The 22,435-nt window shown below is 36.6% G+C and overlaps 1 protein-coding gene across 1 annotated transcript in view; it reads left to right on the top strand.

The window, feature by feature from the left end:
- rab6ba (RAB6B, member RAS oncogene family a) overlaps positions 1 to 22,435 on the top strand; it is a 67,957-nt gene that overhangs the window by 44,832 nt on the left and 690 nt on the right. The window contains exons 4-7 of the mRNA XM_042516681.1: positions 1,403 to 1,532; positions 2,312 to 2,420; positions 11,681 to 11,774; positions 13,917 to 13,983. Of these exons, the coding sequence (XP_042372615.1) occupies positions 1,403 to 1,532; positions 2,312 to 2,420; positions 11,681 to 11,774; positions 13,917 to 13,983 (400 nt within the window). The remainder of the gene's footprint in view (positions 1 to 1,402; positions 1,533 to 2,311; positions 2,421 to 11,680; positions 11,775 to 13,916; positions 13,984 to 22,435) is intronic.

Genomic DNA, 22,435 nt, shown 5'->3' with positions numbered 1-22,435 from the left:
AACGAATTATTAACGTATCCGCGACGAGGAATCCGAGAAAATGTTATTATATTCTGTGTATGAAGATCCATTATAGTCAAGTATATATGATTTATATAAAACAACACACTTATTTTTCTATTAATTTATGCAAAACTATTTATGATTCAGTAGGGGCACATCGGTTTCAGCTGATATTCGCCCTGCTGACTGCCATCAGCGTATCGTCAAATCAAGTGACGTTGAGATCTTCCACATGACACCTTTGGGAACTGTATTTTATTAAATGTTATTGTAACAGTAGTAGTTTATTCAACTTTGTTATATGACAGTAGCTACTTTATTTAACTTTATTGTAACTGTAGTTCATTAAATAAGGTTTTTATTTAAGTAGTTTACATCAGTTTAAAGGACATGTAAAAATATGGTGATATATATTGTGTATCGTGTATTGTGATACAGCCTTAAAATATCACAATATTTTAAATATTTATTTAAAGCCATACCGCCCAGCCTGAAACGAGGGGCATAACAAAGCATGGAAATTGGACAATTTGGGAATGAGATGAGGTGCAATGCCTGTGGCAGTAGCTGGTTACTGTATGTAGGGTGTCCATGGAGTCTTATAAAGTCTAAAATCCCACAAACTCCATTTTAGGCCTTAAATTGTCTATTTTAAGTCCTAAATACAATTTTGACCGGTCTTAAAAAAATTGACTAACGTCACTTTTATAAAGTTACAAAGTTCAGTCTCACTTTTATTTTAAGAAAAGTTTTGATTACGCTGTAACAAAACTACAAGACGGAACAACCATGGAAGCAATAATCATCAACGTTAACTGCAGCTGAGTAATTCTGGGTCTCCTTTACATTTTGCCAGTATGGTTGTGAAATTGTTCTTAAATTGCATTCATGGTGGTCTTAAAAAAGTCTTAAATTTAACTTGTTGAAACCTACAGATACCCTGTGTATGTGCTGCTGTGCATCTAAACAATGTGCATGCATGCAAACCTGACCAGAACAGAAGCGACCGGTCACCAGTTATAGCCAATAAAGCTGAAAATATACAATATCGGTTGCCGGCTGATCAATCGGTGCATCTCTTGCTGTAATCTTGCTCAGCGGGACTGATGAACAGCATGTTTTCTGTTTAGCTTTTTATATATGGAAATTAATACCTTTCTGCATGTTGTGAGTGAGTGCCTGAGTGTGATTCTTGTACCCTCAGATACATGTCTTACAGCACATGTTTGTGGGTTTTGTGTGTGTGTGTGCGTGTGTGTGTGTGTGTGTGTGTGTGTGTGTGTGTGTGTGTGTGTGTGTGTGTGTGTGTGTGTGTGTGCGTGCGTGCGTGCGTGTGTGTGTGGAGGGAGCCTACTGTTTCCAGGCTCTCTGACTATCTGAATAATCTCAGCCTCCTCAGCTTTCCCTCTCTGAACCCCAGGTGAGGTTGCAGCTCTGGGACACAGCGGGACAGGAGCGCTTCAGGAGCCTCATTCCCAGCTATATCCGGGACTCCACTGTGGCTGTGGTGGTCTACGACATTACAAGTCAGTGCCCCTCATGAAATATTTGAATATCACACTCACAATTGCGAAGAGTGCCTTTTTCCACGACAAACAGTCGAATTATTCCCTCTCAGATCTGTCACTGGCTTCTATATAATCATTTAAAAACAGCAAAGTGCACTCACTGTAACACAGCTGCCCTGAGAGGGTAATTTTATTCCTGATTTTATGGAAAAATATGGGTTACCATCCTCCAAAACCGTGCTCTCTTTTTCACCCCAAAGACTTCGAGTCTGTCTCATCAAATTCCCCGTGAAAGAATACAATACGACTCTGAGTCTGCATGTCAGCAGGCCTGCATACTCAATGAACGCTGCAAGGTCAAAGGCATTTATTAAGAGCTTTAACATACTACAGAGCTGGGCATGTACAGTGGATTTATTGTGTAATTCCAGTACTGTGTGCATCATACAGTATCATCTATCAGGTAATATATTAAGATCATGAAATGTAAGATATTTTTAATATGATCCACCACATGGGATTTTTCTCTGTATCTCTGTCTTGCATCAATAATTAGTAGTACCATGTAAGGCAAACTGTGGGAGATTCGTTTTGTATCACTAGATTTCCATTTTATTTCCTGCCAGCTGTTATAAATAACAAAGCATGTCACTGTTTAAAAAATCCAGATGAAATGTTAATGGTTTTGTTTAGAACGGAAACAGCAGGAGAGGTGTCAGCATATTGAATGTTGGTGCAATTGAACAAACAGCATCTCTAATTTGACTCTGCTTCGTTTTTTCCTTCTTCTGTACAGATGTTTAACTCATTCCAGCAGACGTCAAAATGGATTGAAGATGTGAGAACAGAGAGAGGAAGTGATGTCATCATCATGCTTGTCGGCAACAAAACAGACCTGGCAGATAAGAGGTACGTGTTTACTACTGAACATGAGATGGAGGACAAACAGTAGCAAAAGTATCAGTTAAAGAAAAAAAATCCATAAATACAGCAATAAAAAAATGAATCATAAATAAATATATGTGGAAATAAATGTTATAATGTATAAAAAAGCATGTAAAGATATAATAATAATATAATAATTAAGATATAATAAATATAAGAATAGGTAAATATACTGTATATGGAAATAAATATTTATACATCTAAGTAAATATGTGAATAAATAAATACAGTGATAAAATATATTGGAAAGTAAAAAATATATATAAATAAAAACAGGAATAATTAAATAAATGGATAAGTAAATACAGGAATAAATAAATATATTTGAAAAGTAAATATATTTATAAATAAAAACAGGAATAGTTAAATAAATGGATAAGTAAATACAGGAATAAATAAATATATCTGGCAATAGATAATTGAATGTCTAACTAAATACATTAAAAAAATCATTTTAAATTTAAAAAAAGGCATAAATAACTATATAAATATACAAATAAATAAATACAGGAATAAAACATATATAGAAATAAATAAATGTATGAATTATTACAGAAATAAATAAAAATGGAATTAAGTAATTCTTCAATATAACTGAACATATGAATAAATGCAGGATTAAAAAGGAAAAAAATCTTAAAATTCTTTCTATATTGTTGAGCAACTACATTTATTTATTTTTGTATCTCTTTCTCTGTATGTCCTAACCTCAATAGATTTCTTCATTTATTCTTTTATTTATTTCTGTATTTAAGTGTACAATTATTTATTTATTTACGCTATTTTTCATTCTCCATACCTTCCTCTTACAACAGTACTTGTGGCACATTTTATCTTTTAGTGAGTATTTCTATCTTTTTATGTCTTGACACCATGGCAACCGTGATGTACCAAGTGTCAGTCTGTCAGTCTGTCTGTGCGAACATTCAGTCGAGCTCAATACCTCCAGAACAAAACCTGTTACAAACACCAGTCTGGCTCCCTGCAGAGTCCATCATTTGATTAGACGTCTGGGGGTTTTGCTGAATAAATCTGTGTATTAATGAGACAAAACTGATTATCTTGAGGCTAATATAGCTCCTTAATACTATATGAATTTGATATTAATGCCACCTCAGTGTTATATATATGACATGAGATATTAATGTTTGCCACATTATATATCAAAAATCTAAATGAATGCACTCATTAGCATAACTGGTTATATCTAGTGTTGACATAGTAATTATTGTGGAACATGAGGCAGCCCAGCTGCTTTAAAATGAAAAAGATATTGCTTGCTTGTGGAAATTATTCAGTAACTTATCCCCTGGTGACACTTAAGCAATCATAAATGGTGTGCACAAGGGATTTTTTTTTTTAATGTATGCATATATGTACGTACACAATTGATCTGGCTCTGCAGCTGTAGTGAGGAAAAGGTGGGAAAATGCTGATGAAATGGATGTTTAGCAAATCTGAGAAGGAAAAATAAATTGATTTGAGAAGTGCATGCTTAGAGAAACAGGGTAAAAATGAAATGGCTTGAAGCAGAGATAGACAACAGTGGAAAATAAAGAGGGAATTGAACCATAAAATTGATTGTGCACTTGTGCAATAATGCATTAATGGTGCATACTGTACAGCAGGGCTCAAGACTAACTTTTTACATTTGTTGCACCCGTGCAACTAATTTTCTTTATTCAAATGCATCAGCATGTAATTTGGTTGCACTCAAGATTTTTCACCATGCCTTTTTGTGATGCAATAATAATAATAATCATAGATTTTAAGCTTTTCTGTCAGTTCTTAATGACATTGGCTATATCTTAAAATATTGTGGACAGTATTGTAAACAGGAATAAAAGTGCAGGTAAATTAGGGGAGGGAATCCCCGGAGGCCACAAATACGATATCATGTCATTACTTAGTATTTTGATAACATATGTTATGATATATTTGGATTTATTGCCGTTTTTCAATTGCAAATTAAGGAAAACATCAGTTTTTATTTAATAAGGTAAAGTTTTTCAAAGTCATTTTTATAGCAGCAACATGTATAGAGTATAGAGTTCATTTTATTATTGAAGTAGGCTACCAAAAGTTTAATTTCTGTTTGCAATATTAATTATTAACATAATTTAAAAAATCAATACTTGATGTCCATGTATCAGTACAGTATTAACATGCAAAATATTGCAATACTCTGAAATCTTTTTTTACCCACCTGTAAGGTAAATGTTTTTTCTTTATTAAATCACAGCATCAGCAAGAAATTGCATAACTTAATAAAAAAGAAGTTATATCATGAACTATTTTATAAAGTTTATATTATAATTTCTGACTGTCTGGCACTGAAACGCTGCAGGGAGGACAGCTTTCCTGCAGATCATGAACCTGTCAGCGCAGGATGTGTTTCTTGGAGATGTTCTTTTTAATGTTTCAGTTTGGGACGTCAGTTCTCAGACAGCAAAAGTACTGTTACCAGCTTTGCTTTGGTTACTTTTTTTGCAATAGAAGCAATGCTTAATGTTGGCTGTTTTATTAGGTCTGAACTACGGAAATTGGATGAGACATTTTTTTGCAAAAGGCATGTATTTTGGCCTGTTTGTATGTTGTAGGCTCTGGCTTGAAGTCAGGAGAGCGTCAAGATTAGGCATTTTTCACAAAACAGGGAGACAGTAGGCAGGTTTCCGATACAGATAACTTTCCAAGAAGAATGGCGATGGATGTTCAAGACACTATCAGGTTTATTTCTATTTGCAGCCACCAAACCAGCCGTCATTATTTCCTATCAAAGGAGATGTAGGCGTGTTATGTGAGTGATAATGGAAAGACAAGCCCCTTATAAGTGGGAGCGGCCACGTATGAGGGATTTCTGAGAGCTGATTGTCCACGATTTCACAGAGGAATTGTGGATTCAAAACTTTCGGATGATCCACTCAACTTTCTCAGAGTTATGTGATGCGCTAACAGCTCTTGTAGCTCCTGCTGCATCATGAGGGAGACGGTTCCTACTGACAAGTACAGTCATAGCATCAAAAAGAAAAGCCAAAAAAAGTGTTTCCATTGCAGTTTTTCGAAATACGGCTTTTTCAGATTGCTTGAAATACCACCTCATGCAAGTTCCCATTAGGCAAATTTTATATTCACAGTTTCAATTTACACAATTTGAGGGTTAAAGGCAGCCTGTCTGCCTTGTTGCTGGAGCAGTTTCCTCTGCTGATGATGTCCAGTCTGAGCTTTACCTTTCAGGGCTGGGGACAAGCGTAAAGGGGCATTACAGCATTTTTCTTTCCAAAAAAACAATCAGTCGTTCCCTTCAATGAATTACCTTTGTGTTTTTTAATGCTTGAGGAGGAGTACAGGGCGCTCACAGACACACATACACACAACCTTTTCTATTCCCCTAATTGCATTCAGCGAAGAAGACAGACACACACACAGACCTGCTAAATGTCAGGCGCACTGGTGCGACCGATGAAAATATTTAGTCACACTTCACAGATTTTTGGGCGCACTCTGGAGCCACACTCACAGAACTGCTAACTGCTCTGTGAACTTAGTCATTAATCATTTTCATTCTGGTGAAACATATTTATGCAACGTTTATGTCACTTTCTTTAAATTAAATTCACACACACAGAGCATCTTTACGGTTCTCCTATTAGTAATTTACACATACAATGAGTTGTAAATCTGTGAAAAGTGCCTGCATGTATCAGTGCACATTTTTTAAATTCACAGTACATAAAAAGTACTCATTGTGATTACATATTCCAGAGTGTAAGTTAAGAGGCTGACAGACACCAGTAACTTGCCTTTCTTCTGTATTATTGCTTTTCTGTTATCTTTTGGGAGATCTTTTATCAGGGTTTTCTGGTCTTATTTCTTTGCTGACCATCTACTTTCTTGTCTGGTTGACTGATGTTTTTGTCATTTTAGGAAAACAGTGGGCCAACATGTTAGATGATGGTGTGGTGGTGTGGTGCAGAGTGACTGGAGGTGTCCTTTAGCACAGAAACAGAATAAGACCTGGTTTGTAAAAGTGTTCAGGGGAGTATTTTCACAAATAATGTTTCCTCATGTAGTGAGTAACCATGAATAAATTATGCACCAGTTTAATTGCTGCCAAGGTAATAAAAACATTTATAGCATTAACATGTGAAGGATAGAAGTTCACATTGGCTTACTCTGATTTTAGGATGCCTATTTACATCAGGTAAGGAACTACAGATGAAAATTAGCTCCCCAGCTAACTCGGGTGCATTTGCTTAAATGTGGATTAACATTGTCTCTTCTTAAATAAATAAATTACAAATTACAAAAAAATACTTATGTCATATAGGGAAATGGGTTTTTTTATATTTGGGGGGACACATAATATGTGTAAGGTCTGGGGGTCCTCTCCCAAGAATTTTTTTTTTGACCTTTATTTACCAGATAAGTCAGTTAAGAACCACTTCTCATTTACAGTGATTAGTGTAAGAGACAGTGACAGGAGGCAAGTCAGTACAAGACACCAAAATTAGAATTCGACTCACAAAACAAAATTAAAACATCACAATATATGCAGTATATACAAAGACAGACAATTACAGCTAACAGCCACCTTCAAGAATGACCCCACTAAATACTAATGAATCTGCTGGAGCGTAACTTGAAGTGCTGTTAGAGACATTGAGTAGCGAGCGGAGATACGGAGGGGTTTTAAAATGTTAGTTTTATAAATAAATTGATACCAGCAGATCTGTCACCTGTTGTGGAGTGATGGCTGGTTGACTACAGAATACAGGTTACAGTGCTGAGTGTTGAAAGAAGATGACGTCCAGTTTATAGAGAAGACTTTTTGGAAGCATACTTGTATATTAAGTCACTATGATCCAGGATAGGAAGAATGGTCACCACCAAGGTGTGCAAAGTAGCTGAAAGATGCATTATTATGGGACAGGAAACCAATTCTTGCTCTGACTTTGGAGAGCGGCGTGTCCATGTGCGTTTGAAATGAGATGAGAGTAAAATGTTGAGCCAGATAGAGAAATTTTAAGCATCAAACGCTTCGTTTCCTGCATTCTGGTGAACTTTAATGCACCAATTTGTCTCTTTTCTGCATTGATTTATGAGGAAAATGTCGAGGTATCTTCTGCTTCGATTATGCAAATATTGCTTTTGCATACTGCCACCACCTACTTTTTCAGACGCACTTTTGTGTTTGTGAGTTGTGTTCTAGCAGTTTGTCGAAACAAAAGTCGTCTGCTACCTTCATGTTTCAGTTGTACGTTTCTATATATTAGGTGGCACTTGTCCCCTGTGTCCACCCCAAAAATCTCGGCCTATGCTGTCTTAAATTCAGTGTGTCACGGACTGAGGGGAAAGCAGAAAAACTGCTGGTGGTGGCAGTTTTCAGGGTGTATCTCACTGGATCTGTCAATAAAAGTTCTTGGCTGCAATAACAACAGCTCAGAGGCAAAAGCTTTGTTTTTTGAGATTGCGTCAGTTCAGTAAGACTGGGCGAGTTTCAAGCGTCCCATCTGTGTCCACAGTGTAGTAAGAAGCATATTTAAGACTATCTGAGCTGTTATATTAATCTGCAGAATTAGGTGTTTTACTCAATGGAATTATTTTGATGATTTTGGTTTCCAGAAAAACAGTGAACTGAAAACTACTGAACCTTTTGCCATTAATTTAGGGGTAATTTATCTTAACTGCAATTTAGTTCGGGTCTTAATGGGGTCTGGGAGTTAAAACTCCAGTAAATGTTCCAAATAAAGAAGAAAAGGCTGTTTACTGCATTAACATCACCTCAGCATCCTCTCCTAATTAGCTTCTGCTTAGAGGTTAATCAGCCTTATTGCTGTGCGTGTGAGCCTGACAGGATTTTGCACAAATTAGTGCAGAAAAAAACTAAATGGCTTTTTTTATTTTTTACTCTACAGCACCTGTACTTCATTTCAGTTTATTTTTTGTCATGCAATTGTGGTTTAACATGGTAGTAAATCTGTCTAATATTAAATTCAATTCAATTCAAAAGTTTAAGTCAGCACACAGAAGGTCGATAGTCAATAGAACTAAATAAATAAATAAATAAAAAGTGATAAAAGGACAAATAAAATATATATATATCAAAAAATATATATTTTTAAAAACATTTCCACAGTGAATCAGGAATTTATGTGAACATGAACACCAGTGGCTCTAAATTCTAGACTTAAACGTCGCTGAGCTCAGTTCAGGATTGGCTGGAGCCATAATAAGGCCATTTTCAGATTTTGTCGCCCTAAATATGTACCTATAAATCATATTTCTCAGTCCAACAGCACAAGTGGGAGCAGCAACATTTGCAAACATTTGGCTCGCACTGAGACTCTGAGAGGCTTTCAGCAGCAGCCTCATACTGTCATTACAGGCACACTTATACACCAAGGATACTTTTTTGTTTTTTGTTTTGTTTTTTACAGTAAAGGTACTGTTGCATGTTTCCAGTGACTCCAGTGCTGCTACACCACAAGTCAAATTCAAGTGATAAAGATGCTTTTGTCTTTTTGTTGTTTTTTTTTTGGTATTCACTATTTAAAACAAACATAAAATGAAAAAGAATAAGTGATTTGGCACTTGGCATTTGGCAGTATGCAGGAGAGATAAACGTCTGGCAGAGCTGTGTGTTTTTCTCTGCGACGTGAAGGTGGCTGCGTGCGTAGCGAGACCTTCAAAAAGCATCTTTATATAAGGTGATGATGCAATTTAGCCTCGTTGTTTTCCGTTTTGCCTTGGACATTACCTGAGAAGAAGCAGAGATTTGTGTGTTTTGCGTTACCGGTGCAGTTTGTTTATCAGATGCACAGAGATGTGCACTTCTGTCAGATGGGCTCTTTCTTTGTTTGTTGGTTTGTTCATTCATGCGTAGTGGAGCTTTTCACAATGCTCAGTACCTCGGGGAGTTGAAGTATGCACAGTTTAGGTGCTGCAGAGTCCTTGGAGTCCTGCATAAAGGAAACCTAGTGTTCATCTTTCATCAGGCAGCATCAATCAAGTGGACCCTGATGTGCTGTACACTGACAAAGTATTTTGTTCAGCTATTCCCTATTTTCTTCTATACTGCTGCCACAATCCTTCATGTACTTTCACTTAAGACGATGAGCCTCAATGATCTGGAGCCAAGGGAGCTTGAGGTGATTTATCAGATATAGCAATGATTTCCTGTAATCCACAAATTGTTACTACCATTCTTTTACATAATACATAAGGTATGTAGACACAAAAACAAAAAATAATGTAAGACAAAAAATACTATATTCTCATATTAAACGCTATTATTAAAGCTTTTGTTAAAAAAAGTAAAGACCACGGCAGCATTCCGATTTGACTTTTTAACCCTTTTAAACCTGAGCAAATTGGCTCGATTTCTTTCAAAAACATGGGAAGAAGGCAATGAGCAACATTTTTCCTTTTTCTTTTTGGATAGTATCTTGTCTTATCTATCTTTCTTTTTTTTTTATGCAATTTGAGGGTTAATGGAAACCCAGCTAATAATAGCTGCGTCACTGCTCCATCCAGCTCTCTCTGTATTTCCCCTTTACACACGATGCAGAGGAACGTCTGCACCTCACCGATAGTCAACGTGGTTGCACCGACATGTTCAGAACAAAGAGGAACAGGCAGGAGTGTTAAGAGGCTTTGTTGCATCAGATGGAGATAAAAAAAATTAGCAGGTTTGTTGTTTTGTGTGGAGCAAAAGAGACAATTCTCTCTTGAGTAATCAACAAACTGTTTCTAACTCCATCTTTTAGTATCGGGACAGTGTGCTGAGTACATCAACAGAGGGGTGACAATAAACAGCAGAGTATCGAGTGGTTCTACTTGTACCGTCCATAATTTTTGTTAATAGAAAGAGAGAGAGAGAGATCAAATTAATTTTTTTGGAACTTAAGCTTGAGTTTATAATGACCGTGGATAGTAATGATGCAGCGCCCTTTTTTGCATGTAGCGCTGAAGAGATGTGATCAACTGTCATATTTCACAACAGAACTGCTTTGAAACTCTAAATGCTCCTCTTTTTTTGCATGAATGTTGCCTGGATGCTACACATCCATTATGCACTTTTCTTGCCAAATGCCTGTCTGATGATGAGTAAGCCTCGGTGTTGTTTAAGTTGGGACTCAGACGCATGCATCCAGAAATAGCCACAGCAGCACTGGTGCAACTCTGTCAGGTGGTGTTATTATGTAAATACATCTCCAGTGCAGTGTTTTCTCTTCTCACTTCTTTTCCTACCTCACAAAGACTGAATTCCTCTTTCTTCTGTGCTGTGATGCAAAGGACGAGTTATTTAAGGAGAGGAGAATCAGTTAAATATCATGTTGGTCTGTTTGATGCTTTGCACAGCGGGATAACTTGTAGGTGTGAGTATGTTCAGAAGTGGCATTTTTGAGTTAGTACACCGCTAAGATTTCCTTTTTGTTGAGAGAGACAAAGAAAACTGGTTACGTCATAGTTTTTCCCAGCAGACCAGTGGCAGGTTGATTTAAGCCAGTCGTCTTAACGAACCTGCTGCTGTGCGGGCTGCGGAGTCAGCAGGACCGCACTGATCTCTGTGTTTGTGTTAATGGACACCTGACACAGTCTCCGTTTCACAGCGAGAGCCAAACAATCACAGCCAGATTCATTAAAATGTAATGCAAATTGGCTGTTATTAATTTCTCGCAGGACAATATAATTAATCGCTCTCAGTCATTAGCTAATTAAGTCTGGTGTGTCCTCACCAGCCTGGAATAACAGGAGCTTCAGCTGCAGACAGCGGCCTCACCGTGTGTCTGCCCGTCTTTGTCGAATGTTGACGTGAGAAAATCAGCCACAGTCTGTTAACAGTGGAGGTGGAAATCACTGGTCTCATTATGAAGCAAAAATAAATATATCGATACTTCGGATTACGATATGATATTTGCATGCTCATTTAAGACAGATCCCCTTTTTTTTGCTATAAGCCAAAAAATGATCAAAACAGCAGCTAAATAATTGTAAACAATTTAAACTGGTTCATTCTGTCAGGAAAAAAAACACTCTCATAACACCCATAATCTTTTTCCTCAGACTTCAGGGCTGTCTGACTGAAAGACAAGCTTCTCCCAACATCCTCAAAATGTTGATTAACAACAAGATCTTTTTACAAAAGTCTAAAAATCAGCTCAATAATAACCGTCTAGTATTTCTTTTCGAGGTGTTTAATGATGATTCTTCTTTTTTCACAGGCAAATCACAATCGAGGAGGGCGAACAGAGGGCTAAAGAGCTGAGCGTCATGTTCATAGAGACCAGCGCCAAGACGGGTTACAACGTCAAACAGGTGAGTCCAGAGGGAGTTTGGCTCTTACTTGTGTTCAGTCCTGGATTCCAGCCTATTCTGCCTACGACTGACTGATGCAGCTATGGACCCAAATCTGATGTTATCAGCACATTAAATGGCCGTTATCGGTGGTTTTTAGCTTCTGTTTTTCCGCACTCCCGTGCTGGCTTGGCTTGATTTGGTTTGAGAGCTGCAGAGATTTGGTGTTTCCTTAACTGTTCTTGAGTTGTGACGTTTAAAAACAGCGGACCGCTCCCTGATTGAAGGTCCCTTGTTATTTTGCTGCAAATAGATTTGGGTTTGAAGGGGCCTGCCACATCTACTATTATGCTGTGCTCACACTAAGATCAACACAGCAACAGCGTTACCAGATATGTTATTGCCGAGTCATGTTGCTTAAGTGCTCGTTACCGTAGTTTCGTTGTCACGGGCTTGTGCCTGCTACTTACAGCAAAGCACCTCAACTGAACGTCATCTAAAGTTTGTGTTAAGACCGAAAAAAAATTGTAAGATTAAATAAATAAATAAATAAAAATGCCGACATTTATTTGATTTTCCATTTTATTTATCAATTTACTTATTTTAATGTTTTTTAAATATATTTATGTATTATTTTCTACTTTGCACAGAAAATCTCTTCATTTATCTTATTTCCCATTTTATTTTGTATTTTTTAATTTATTTATTGGTGTAATTATTTATGCATTTATTCATGTATTATTTTCCCTCATTACATTTCCAACTATACAACACTAGTTGATCCATTCACTCTGATGTCGATCCATAAATATACATAATAAATAAGCAGATAAATATGAAAATTAATAAATTTATAAAAAAGTATTTTGGGCATTTTAATTTATTATTAATTATTTATTTTTTATTTTCTCGGTTTCAGTCCATAGAAAGCAGAAAAGGAAACAAGAAAAACAGTTTAAAAAAGTGCGCCACTGCCAGTTTCTGTTTAAGACTAAATCAAGTCTAAATTTTGCAGGTATTCATCCCTTTAAGTGACATTTTATTAGTGGTGTTTAGAGAAATTTGTGGGCTGCGGATACAAATAGAAGCGAAGCCTGCTTCAACAGCAGTGATTTGTTTCTGAGCAGATGTTTGTGGTCGGAAACAATGACTGTCTGTTAAGTTAATAAGTATTGAGATGAAGGCGAGCTGTATTGTGTCTGTCAGTGAACGGTGTTTGCTGGCAGCGCGGACAGAGGAGGCTATTCTTCACTTTACCTCAGGACTGTGTGGACTGACAGTGAAATGGCAGAGAGGAGCACAGTGGTGTGAAACGCACTGAACAAAGGTCACAGCGCTGCCTCCAAAGGCTGCAGTGTTCACTCTGTTGGGCTGAGTCATCACTATCCACTGAGATGGTGTGTCAGCAAATTTATACTTTCAGACATAAAATTTGGCAGCCTTTCATGATAACAAATAACTGGGGATGGGCGATAAAACGATAACAATATCAATCGCGACATGCCCGACAGCTCACTCCAGCACGCTGACACATATGTGCTGGAGCGGGCCATTGGACCTATCAGACAGTACGCTGTCCAACATGTCCGACAGCTCCAGCACGCAGACATGTCCGATGGCCCGCTCCAGCGCGTGGACATGTCCGATGGCCCGCTCTAGCGCGGACATGTTCGATAACCCGCTACAGCACGCGGACATGTCCGATGGCCCGCTCCAAATCAATCTTCCTTATAATGCTATCTTAATTTTTGTTTTTCGAGTTTGAGTATTTAACTACTGAATTTTACAGCACCACCCAAAACAGCAAACAGATACTCAGTTCACTGTTTGGTCCAAAATGTGCACGTGCTTAATAAAAGTGCTATGAGCTCCTCCCGGAAACATCCTGTACTTACTAAGATGATTCATTAATTAGTATGACAGAGTGCAGTCATACAGTAATCAGGGATTTTGATTTAAATGTGGGGATATGTTGACTTGGCCGTGTTTAAAGTTCTCATAATGATGTAAAACTGGGCGACATGTACTGTTGGTTGGTTGTGTGTTGTGAATTGACAACCCAATAACGATAAATGTGAGAAAAAAATCATTGATTGGTAAAAGTTCCTGTTTTGTATCGCTGATTCAGTCTAAAGTGAACTCATTGTGTGTTTTTCTTTCCAGCTGTTTCGGCGTGTGGCAGCTGCTCTCCCGGGAATGGAAAGTATGCAAGAAACAAGCAAAGAAGGCAGTATCCTTTGACCCATTTACACGTCATGAATATCTCCTTTTCATTAGGTGATATTTTAATAATAACGTGAGCAGTCTGAGCTCAGAGGAAACGTTTTAATCCGGAGGTGATGGCATCAGTCACCGCTCACCTCTAAATGAAAGGAGATCCAGGAGTGAACTCTGCATACTGGCACCTGTTTCAATCGGTGTCAGCTACCTGTCCAATTAAATCTGTTTTTCTCGCGACGCTGGTGCTAACTGGTGCCTAGCAGGTGCAGGAGGTGGGGCCGGGGAGATAGTAGGCGCCTGCAGTTTTGTCTTTGGTTGGTAGGCAGGTGTGCTCATTTAAAGCGGTGACAGGAGCCTCAGTTTCTTGCCGTCAGCCTGCGGAGCTGCTGCATAACTCTGCTAACTGACACCTCGTATCTGCTGCTGTCAACCGAGCGGCTCCACCTGCGAAAGACTTGTCAGCGTCTGCAGCCTTCACTCTTTTATTGTCATAAAAGTAAATTCTAACATTTTATTCCTCAGGAAGCACTGCGAAAAATAATTCACTTATTGAGAACATCTCAAATCCGTGTAGTCTTTCATTCATTTAGAAAAAAAAAACTTGATTGGATGATGAGTGTGGTCTGTGTAACGCTTGTAAGTAAAATTTTCAATATCAAAAATGAAAAATAGAAAATTGAATTCAGTTTTTTAAAATTGTAATTCTACATTGATTTGACAGAGGAAAAATACAGTTTTAGGTATGGAAAACCGAACTGATAAGTGTTACAGGGACCATCGTCTTTATCAATTTATTTCTTTTTTTTCTAAATTGAGCACAAATTGGAAATTGAAGGAATGATTCAGTATCTGTTTTTATCAATTTGGTTTTGGAAACAGATATTGAAAAAATTAGGCTATTTTTAATTTATTTTGTTTTCTTAAAAAAACAACAAATGATACACATGGACGACTGCCAATATCTGTTTTTTCATCTTTTTTTTTTTTTTTTTTTTTAGTTAAGCACATAATCGCGATCATTATCTGTTTTTATCATTTTGGTTTTGAAAATTAATATTTATATAATTTTTTTTAATATTTAGTTTTATTTTATAAAATGAGCGAAGAAATGATACACAGACTAACATTGGTAAGTTTTCAGTCTGAATTATAAACACACACACACACACACTTACACAGTGCAGAACTCATTTGTTTTGATTACATTTAGGAAGTGATTCGACTGGAGAGACGCAAGTGTTTAAATGTGATGTCAGAGAAGATAAATGCAGCAGCTGAGGCAGATTTCAGCTGTAATTTTCATCAGTGACTAAAGAGAGCCCTCAGGCTGTCTCGGCTGCTCTCACGCTCCCGCGTTGATTCTCACATCTGTAAATATATCCGATGTGGGTAACAATAAGGCAGCCTACACTTCACACTCACACTCTTTGAGATGATTTTTGTACTCTGCAGTTTAAAGAGGCATTTCACGCGTAATATATCTGCACTCCACTTTGATTGGTTTGATTCACAAAGAAAGCTGTTTAGCTGTTGTGATTGAACTCCTACAGTTCTGTATTTACCGTAATCAAAACAATTTAGTTAAACTGAGACTATTTTGTTAAAGTATGCTTCTGTAAGACTTTATATTATCCTCTTTCTTCTTGTGTTTTTTTTTTTTTTTTTTAGGTTTTATTGTTTTTTTTCCTTTGAAGAGACTGAAGAAAATCAAAATAAAAGACAAAATCAAACACATAATGAAAGTAACCAACAACACAGACGAGCCGAGGTGACGGCACCAGCTCACCAACACTCAGTATGTTTACATGATGATAGGAAAATTATTTTGTTAATCTGACAAAAACTTTTAAAATACCTGTAAACATGTCAGTCAGACTGAAATCACACTAAATCGACATTCTCGAAATCCGACTCACACACCCAGATAATTTAATAGGAAGTCGAGCTGTTTCGTCATGTAAACACCTCAGTCGGACTTTAACTGGACTCGGTATTCTGCGTGTGCTCCGTGTCGCCATGCCGACCTTCCTCAGCGGTTACAGAAAGGGACCGTTCTTCACTCATGAGCGGGGGGTGCTACAAAACGGGTCAGGCATTTTTAAGGAATTAAGCTCTGGGTTTAGGTGAGGAACACACAACTTGAAAATGTAGGGAGTGAAAATGTATTCGTGCAGACAGTGTCAGAAATTTGGGATGACCATCTCACTGTGTGACTGGCCGAAATGCTAGTAGATGCTGTTTACTGCGAGCTGTCATTTTAAAATTGACCTTGTTTAAGTTCTCCTGCTCTTCTTCTTCATACTTGTTTGACGCACATAAATGCCGCCATAGCGAGGGCTCGATTTCTTTGTTTACATTTTGCTGTCACCGCTACAGCAGCGCAGATTGATGACGCACGTCGATAATGTTTTGTTTACTTATTGTTTACTTATTGTTGTCGTTTAATGTTTTTTTTGATGCATGTTGATATCGATGGACGTAGGTTGTAACACGTACTTTAGGAGGTGATGTCATCGTACAGTCTGCATACATCTAACTTGACGTTGTAGTTTTTTAAGATCCATGTCGCACAGTGAAGCTGTATGAAACTTTCGAGATTGCAAAAACCTCATTTTGCAAGAGGCTGTGAGAAATCATAGATAAACAAGACCCAGCACCTAACAGGCAGAGTTAAGGAGACGCCACTGTAGGTTAACATATCTACTCTTATATTCTTTAAAATACCATTTACATCGTCCTCTGTTGTCAACGTCACACTGAGCCGTATCCGGTATTTGTTACTGTCTACGGTAAATTCTAGTGTCCCTGAAAGTTGGTACGTACAGTTAAGTCTGTAGATATGTTCCTTCTGTTTATACAGTAAATCAGCAGCATTTAATGTTGTTGCTGTTTTCCCCCTGACAGCATTAGTCCTTCACATCACAGAGTAAGGTGCCATCTCTATGGTAACTGTGGCTGAATTATGAAATTGCCTTTGATTTAACCGTGTGCATATAGCACTGTCATTACTCGTTCAGTGTGAAGCCGTCGCACCGGCGCTGCAGCATTTATCTGCTCTAACTTCAACATAAATCAGCCGCAGACCTTGGAGTAGTAAAGGAATGCCTGCATTCATCTGTGATTATTATAGCCCATCATTTACGCCGAGTCGTTCTGCCTTTGCAAACTGCGCAACCTCAGTAATAAACTCAGTAACCTAACAGCCCTGTGAACTGTTGAGATCCCCTCTTAGCTTTTTATTGCAGTCAGACATATTTCCCAACTATAATGCATCACTCACATTCAGCCAATTACTTTTTATCGCTCTTCCTGTTTTGTTTTTTTTAATCTCTATCTTTAATGAGGCATAATGGACGTGGGGGTGAGCTGTGTGAGGTGGAGGTGTGCTGATGGATGGCAGGTGATGACAGTTCCTCAGCAGCTCTCAGCCTCTGCTGTCATTGTCAGTTAATGGAGCAGCTCCTCTGTTGTTATTGCACTGTGAATAGTATTGATTTCAGTGGGAGAGGAGCAAAGGCAGGCTAAGTGCAGGATACATACATGTATGTGTGTATTTAGTGTGAAAGTATGGAGGACGAAACAGGTCTCAAGTATCAATAAATAATTACGCATAAATTAATAGAGGAATAAATTAATAAATAAAGGAATAACTTAATACATTTATAAATAAACAGAAAACAAAAATTAACGATTACCTAAATAAATAAATATGGGACTAAATAAACACAGGAATCACTAAAAAAAACATATAAATACATGCAAACAAAATAAATAAATATGGAAATAATAAATAAATACATGTATAAGTAGTAACATAAATAATACAAGAATAACCAAATAACTTACAAAAAAAATACAGAAATATGAAGATAAATAAATAAATAGATAATAAATACATATAAATAAATAAATTTACTCTGCATTTTTGCACAACTACATTTATTTATTTATGTATTTTTAATTCTGTATGTTAATGGGATAGTTAGATTTTAGCCTTTGCATTTATTTCTTTATTTATGCATTTATTTTTTTCAGTATTTATTTTGTTTATTTATTTTATTTATTCAAACATTTGTTTGGTTATTTATTATGGTATTTTTTCATTCTCCATATAAAGTTCCCTGCTTTATGGCCTTCCTATTTAAGCATGGCGCTCTCTCTTTATTCGTGGACTTTGATGTCGAGGCGTTTGAAGACAGAAAGCCCACAAAAGAAACCAACAATAATTTAATTTATGAAACTCTCAGATAAAGGAAAATGTAACATGTTTTTTCACTGTAGTTCCACTTTTGTTTCCTTCAGAGAACAGGTCCTAGATAGACTTCCAGTTGGGTTTTTTGAAACCATATTCACAGTGTGCTCTCTGTTCCTCTTAATTGCCAGTTTTAAATTGGGGACGATGGGTCACGTTGATTTATGGTGGATGTCAGGGCCTGCGGGGCGCAGTCTTCTGCTCTCTGTCTGAGAATGATTTCCTGCAGGGTCACTGGGTATTATCACCACTGCGGGACTGCAGGCAGAGAGAGCGAAGAGGGTGCTTGACCCAGATCGAGTGCTGGGGTCATCCACGTTAATGAGAGAGAGCCAGAAAGCAAACTATATCACATCAGACTAACGATGATCAGAAAAAGAAAAAAAAACGTCAAATAAAAGTGCCTTTTCATGATTTTTTTTTCTTTTTATACAGTTTTGTTAATTGAAATTTTAAGGGCATACATATGTCTAAGTTTTAATGCCCATTTCTAAAGTAAATAAACATAGGTAAACACCTCTGCTGGGATAGAGAGACAGCAATAGTGATAATAAAAATTAAGCTTTAAAAAAAACTTAAAGTTATACTTCTACTACTAATAATAATAATAGTTTAAAAAATAAAAATAAAGTGTAATACAAATAGTGATACAAAAAAATCAAAGTAGAAGTAAAACAATTTACTATAAAAAAAATGAGAATTAAGGAAAAAAACAATAGAATACTTTTTTAAAAAATGGAAAGCTATAGTTGTTTTTTTTATTGATTTGTATTAAGTTAACATTTAGCACTGTTTTGTAAAGTACTCATAGCACATCATAACTAAATAAATAAATTAATATAAAACTAAAATAAAGATATAAAAAATGAATAAAATTCAAGCTAAAAAAAGATATTAAAAAAAATTAAAAACTGTGAAGTTACAGTGAAAAATTAATTTTAAAAAAAGACAAAAAATGAACAATACCATACATTTTTAAAGGGAGAGGTACAGTTGTTGAGCGAAGACCCTGCGTTAACTTTTAGGGCTGTTTTGTGAAGTACCAGCATCACATCATCTCAGTTTCATTCAACATTTTTAAGGTAAAGCTTTGTGGTTCAGATTAAGACGTCTTTTTAGTGAGATTGATGCCATGATCGTCACTGTGTTGTGTTCTGGCGAGGCAGTTAAACTTGACAGGTGAGCGTTTCATCTATTTTCACTATAAACCATAAAATGCAGCCACAACAGAGGACAGTGTTGCATTTCCACCTAATTGAGACCCCAGAGAGTCGCCCAGATACGGCTTCAGGAAGTGTGTTGTCAGGTATATACGCCCGCTCCTGTGCTGTCCTTAGGAGAAAAACAATGACACACTCTTTCCACAGCAGCTTTGACTCACCAATGTTTCATTTTTGGCTCTTTTATCCAGCTTGTATTTTTAAGAAAAGATTTTTAAAGGTGCTCTGATAAATATTTTTTATTTGAGCAGTGAACCAAATGACCACATGTAATGTGAAAGGTTCTGCAGTTTTCTTTAAATCGAAGGTGCATTTTAGCACCTTACAGCTCATTATTTTTATTTCACAGCCCACAGCCTCCGTTTGTGTGCTCTCACCTCTCTCATTATCATCATTTCCAGCTGCAGCAGACAGCTGTTTTTAGAGAGGAAGCTCCTGTAAATCGACTGTACGCTTCCTGCCCAGCACTTAACAGCAAACATACAAAAGTAGCAACAATCTGGTGAAAATAGTGGAGCATTTAGCAGCTAAAGAGTTTCTCACAGTGACTGAGTAAATACAGCACTGAAAGAGGGTGAATATTGGACTAATAATAGAGGTTTCTCTGTATCTGCTGGATGTGTAACGAGGAAACTTTTTGCCAACGTGTTCGCCGTATAAACTTTAATGGTGATGATATGTCAGTGTTACATTTACAGCTTGTTGCCTCCAAGTTGCCAAAAAAGTCAATTAATGTAGTTTTTAACCTTTTCTTACGTTCAGCACAGTCATCATTTTCTCAGCCAGTGCCCACAGTGTTTAAGCATTTTAGACCATGCACCGTAGATTGTTAAAATACGGCCCATGATTACAAGTTATTGAGGTTTCTTCTGGCTGTCATTTTTAACATACAATGTTGAAAAGATGTTTATTTCAGATTTAAGTCGGCTATCTGTTGTTTAACCTTTAGACACCTGGGTAAATTGCCTTATTTTCTTTCAAAAATGGGAAGAAGGCAATCAGCAACTAAAAGAGAAATGACCTGGAAATTAGCCAAAAACTAAAAAAATTACCTGAAAATTAGCATGAAAGAAAAACCCAAAACAAACAAACAAAAACCATGTGAAAGTTTAAAAACAAAAAAACAAAGGGGAAATGGTGCTTAAAAAATATGATATATCTGCAAAATAATTTAAAATTTTTAATTATGATGATTATAAATATAATTCTATGGGTTTTGATCCCAAGCTTTTTGAAAATAATTTTCCAAAATCTCCTTATTTCTTTGAGATTTGCGGGACATTTCTTGCCAGTTGCTCTTTGCCTTTTCCACCATGTTTTTGAAAGAAATCAAACTGGTTTGCCTAGAGTTCAAAGGGTTAAAACAACGTGAAAAACGTGTGACTGAAGTGCAGCAAAGGTGTTGTTAATCCAGGTTTTAAAGGGTTAAAAGCCTTCGTGAGCTCTGAAATTTGTGAGCGAGTTTGGCACACCCTTATGTAGTACTTTTTTTAATTAAATTTTGTTTTTCAAAATACATCTTCTAGGGACTCAGTTACAGAAGTCATTAGTCACTGTTCAGGAGATGCTGTACGCTGCACCTACACACACACACACACACACACACACACACACACACACACACACACACACACACACACACACACACACACACACACACACACACACACACACACACACACACACACAGGTTCAGAGGATTGAAGTGTTCAGGACTGAGTCTGCTCATTTGGTTTGGTAATGCTGGCTGCAGATTTCAGATGCTCGCAGATGAACGCAGATTTGTCCGCGTATAAAGACTGTCCATCAAACATAACCACGCCGTGATGACACGCTTCCATAAAACGTGAAAACACACACACACACACACACATCAACGTGTGCATTTATCAGCAGCAGCCTCTCTAGGACGGCATTTAAAAAGCCACACTGGGACTGTTTCCAGACTCACTTGCATACAATATGTAGGCCACAGTTTTTGTCTTATACATGCATAATGTTCACCAGAACAATGAATAATAAGTAAGAGCGCGCCGCTGTGCTGCCACACGCTCCAGCAGGAGTGTATGGAGACAGTCACAAACACTCAGTCATGATACGCGTCTCTGCTCTGGAGGACTGACTGGGAATGACACCTTATCTGACTCATAAAAAAAAATGCAGAATCATTGTGACTTATAGCAGCAGCTCATTAACACACCATTGTGCATCAGCTTTAATTGTAGCACAGCGGCGCCAAAATCTTAAGCCAACATCCGCTCTCAGTTTATTACCCATCTAACAATAGAGGAAAGGATTTCTTATTGGGCTGAGTAACTTTGACATGTTGTCAGAGGAGGGTTTTTTTGTTTTTTTTGGAGGACATAAAATTAGTCTATAAAAAATAAATAAATAAACATGGAAATGAATAAATACTGAAACAATTAAGCAAATGCATAAATGCCTTAATAATACACAGAAATTAAAAAATATATAATGTACAAAACTGTAAAAAAAAAAAAAATAAATAAGAAAGATATTTATTTATTTTTGTACTGTTTAAATAACATTTAGTTATTTATTTATGCATCTATCTATTTCAGCATTTATTTATTTTTGTATTCCTGTATTTATATTTTTTTCAGTATTTATTTTATTAGTTCCAGCATTTATTTATTATTTTCAGTATTTATCTATATAATCATTAATTTATTTTTAATAAATAGTAGTTAAATCATTAACTTTATTTATTTGTGAAGTTATCTGTTTATTTCCATTTTTATTTCAACATTTATTTATTATGTTATTCATGCATTTATTTATGTGTTTATTTCAGCTTGGACTGATAATTTTGATTATTTGTTGCAGTATTTATCTGTATACTTATGTATTTGTTTATTATGCAGTCAGTCTTGTATACCTGTTTTTATTTATACATTAATTTCCATATTTATCAATTTATTTATTCACGCATTTATTTATACTTGTATTTATTTCCTTATTTATTTCTT

The sequence above is a fragment of the Plectropomus leopardus genome, chromosome 3 (assembly GCF_008729295.1).
Source record: "Plectropomus leopardus isolate mb chromosome 3, YSFRI_Pleo_2.0, whole genome shotgun sequence".
NCBI lineage: Eukaryota > Metazoa > Chordata > Actinopteri > Perciformes > Serranidae > Plectropomus > Plectropomus leopardus.
This window is presented reverse-complemented; position numbering and strand designations above follow the sequence as displayed.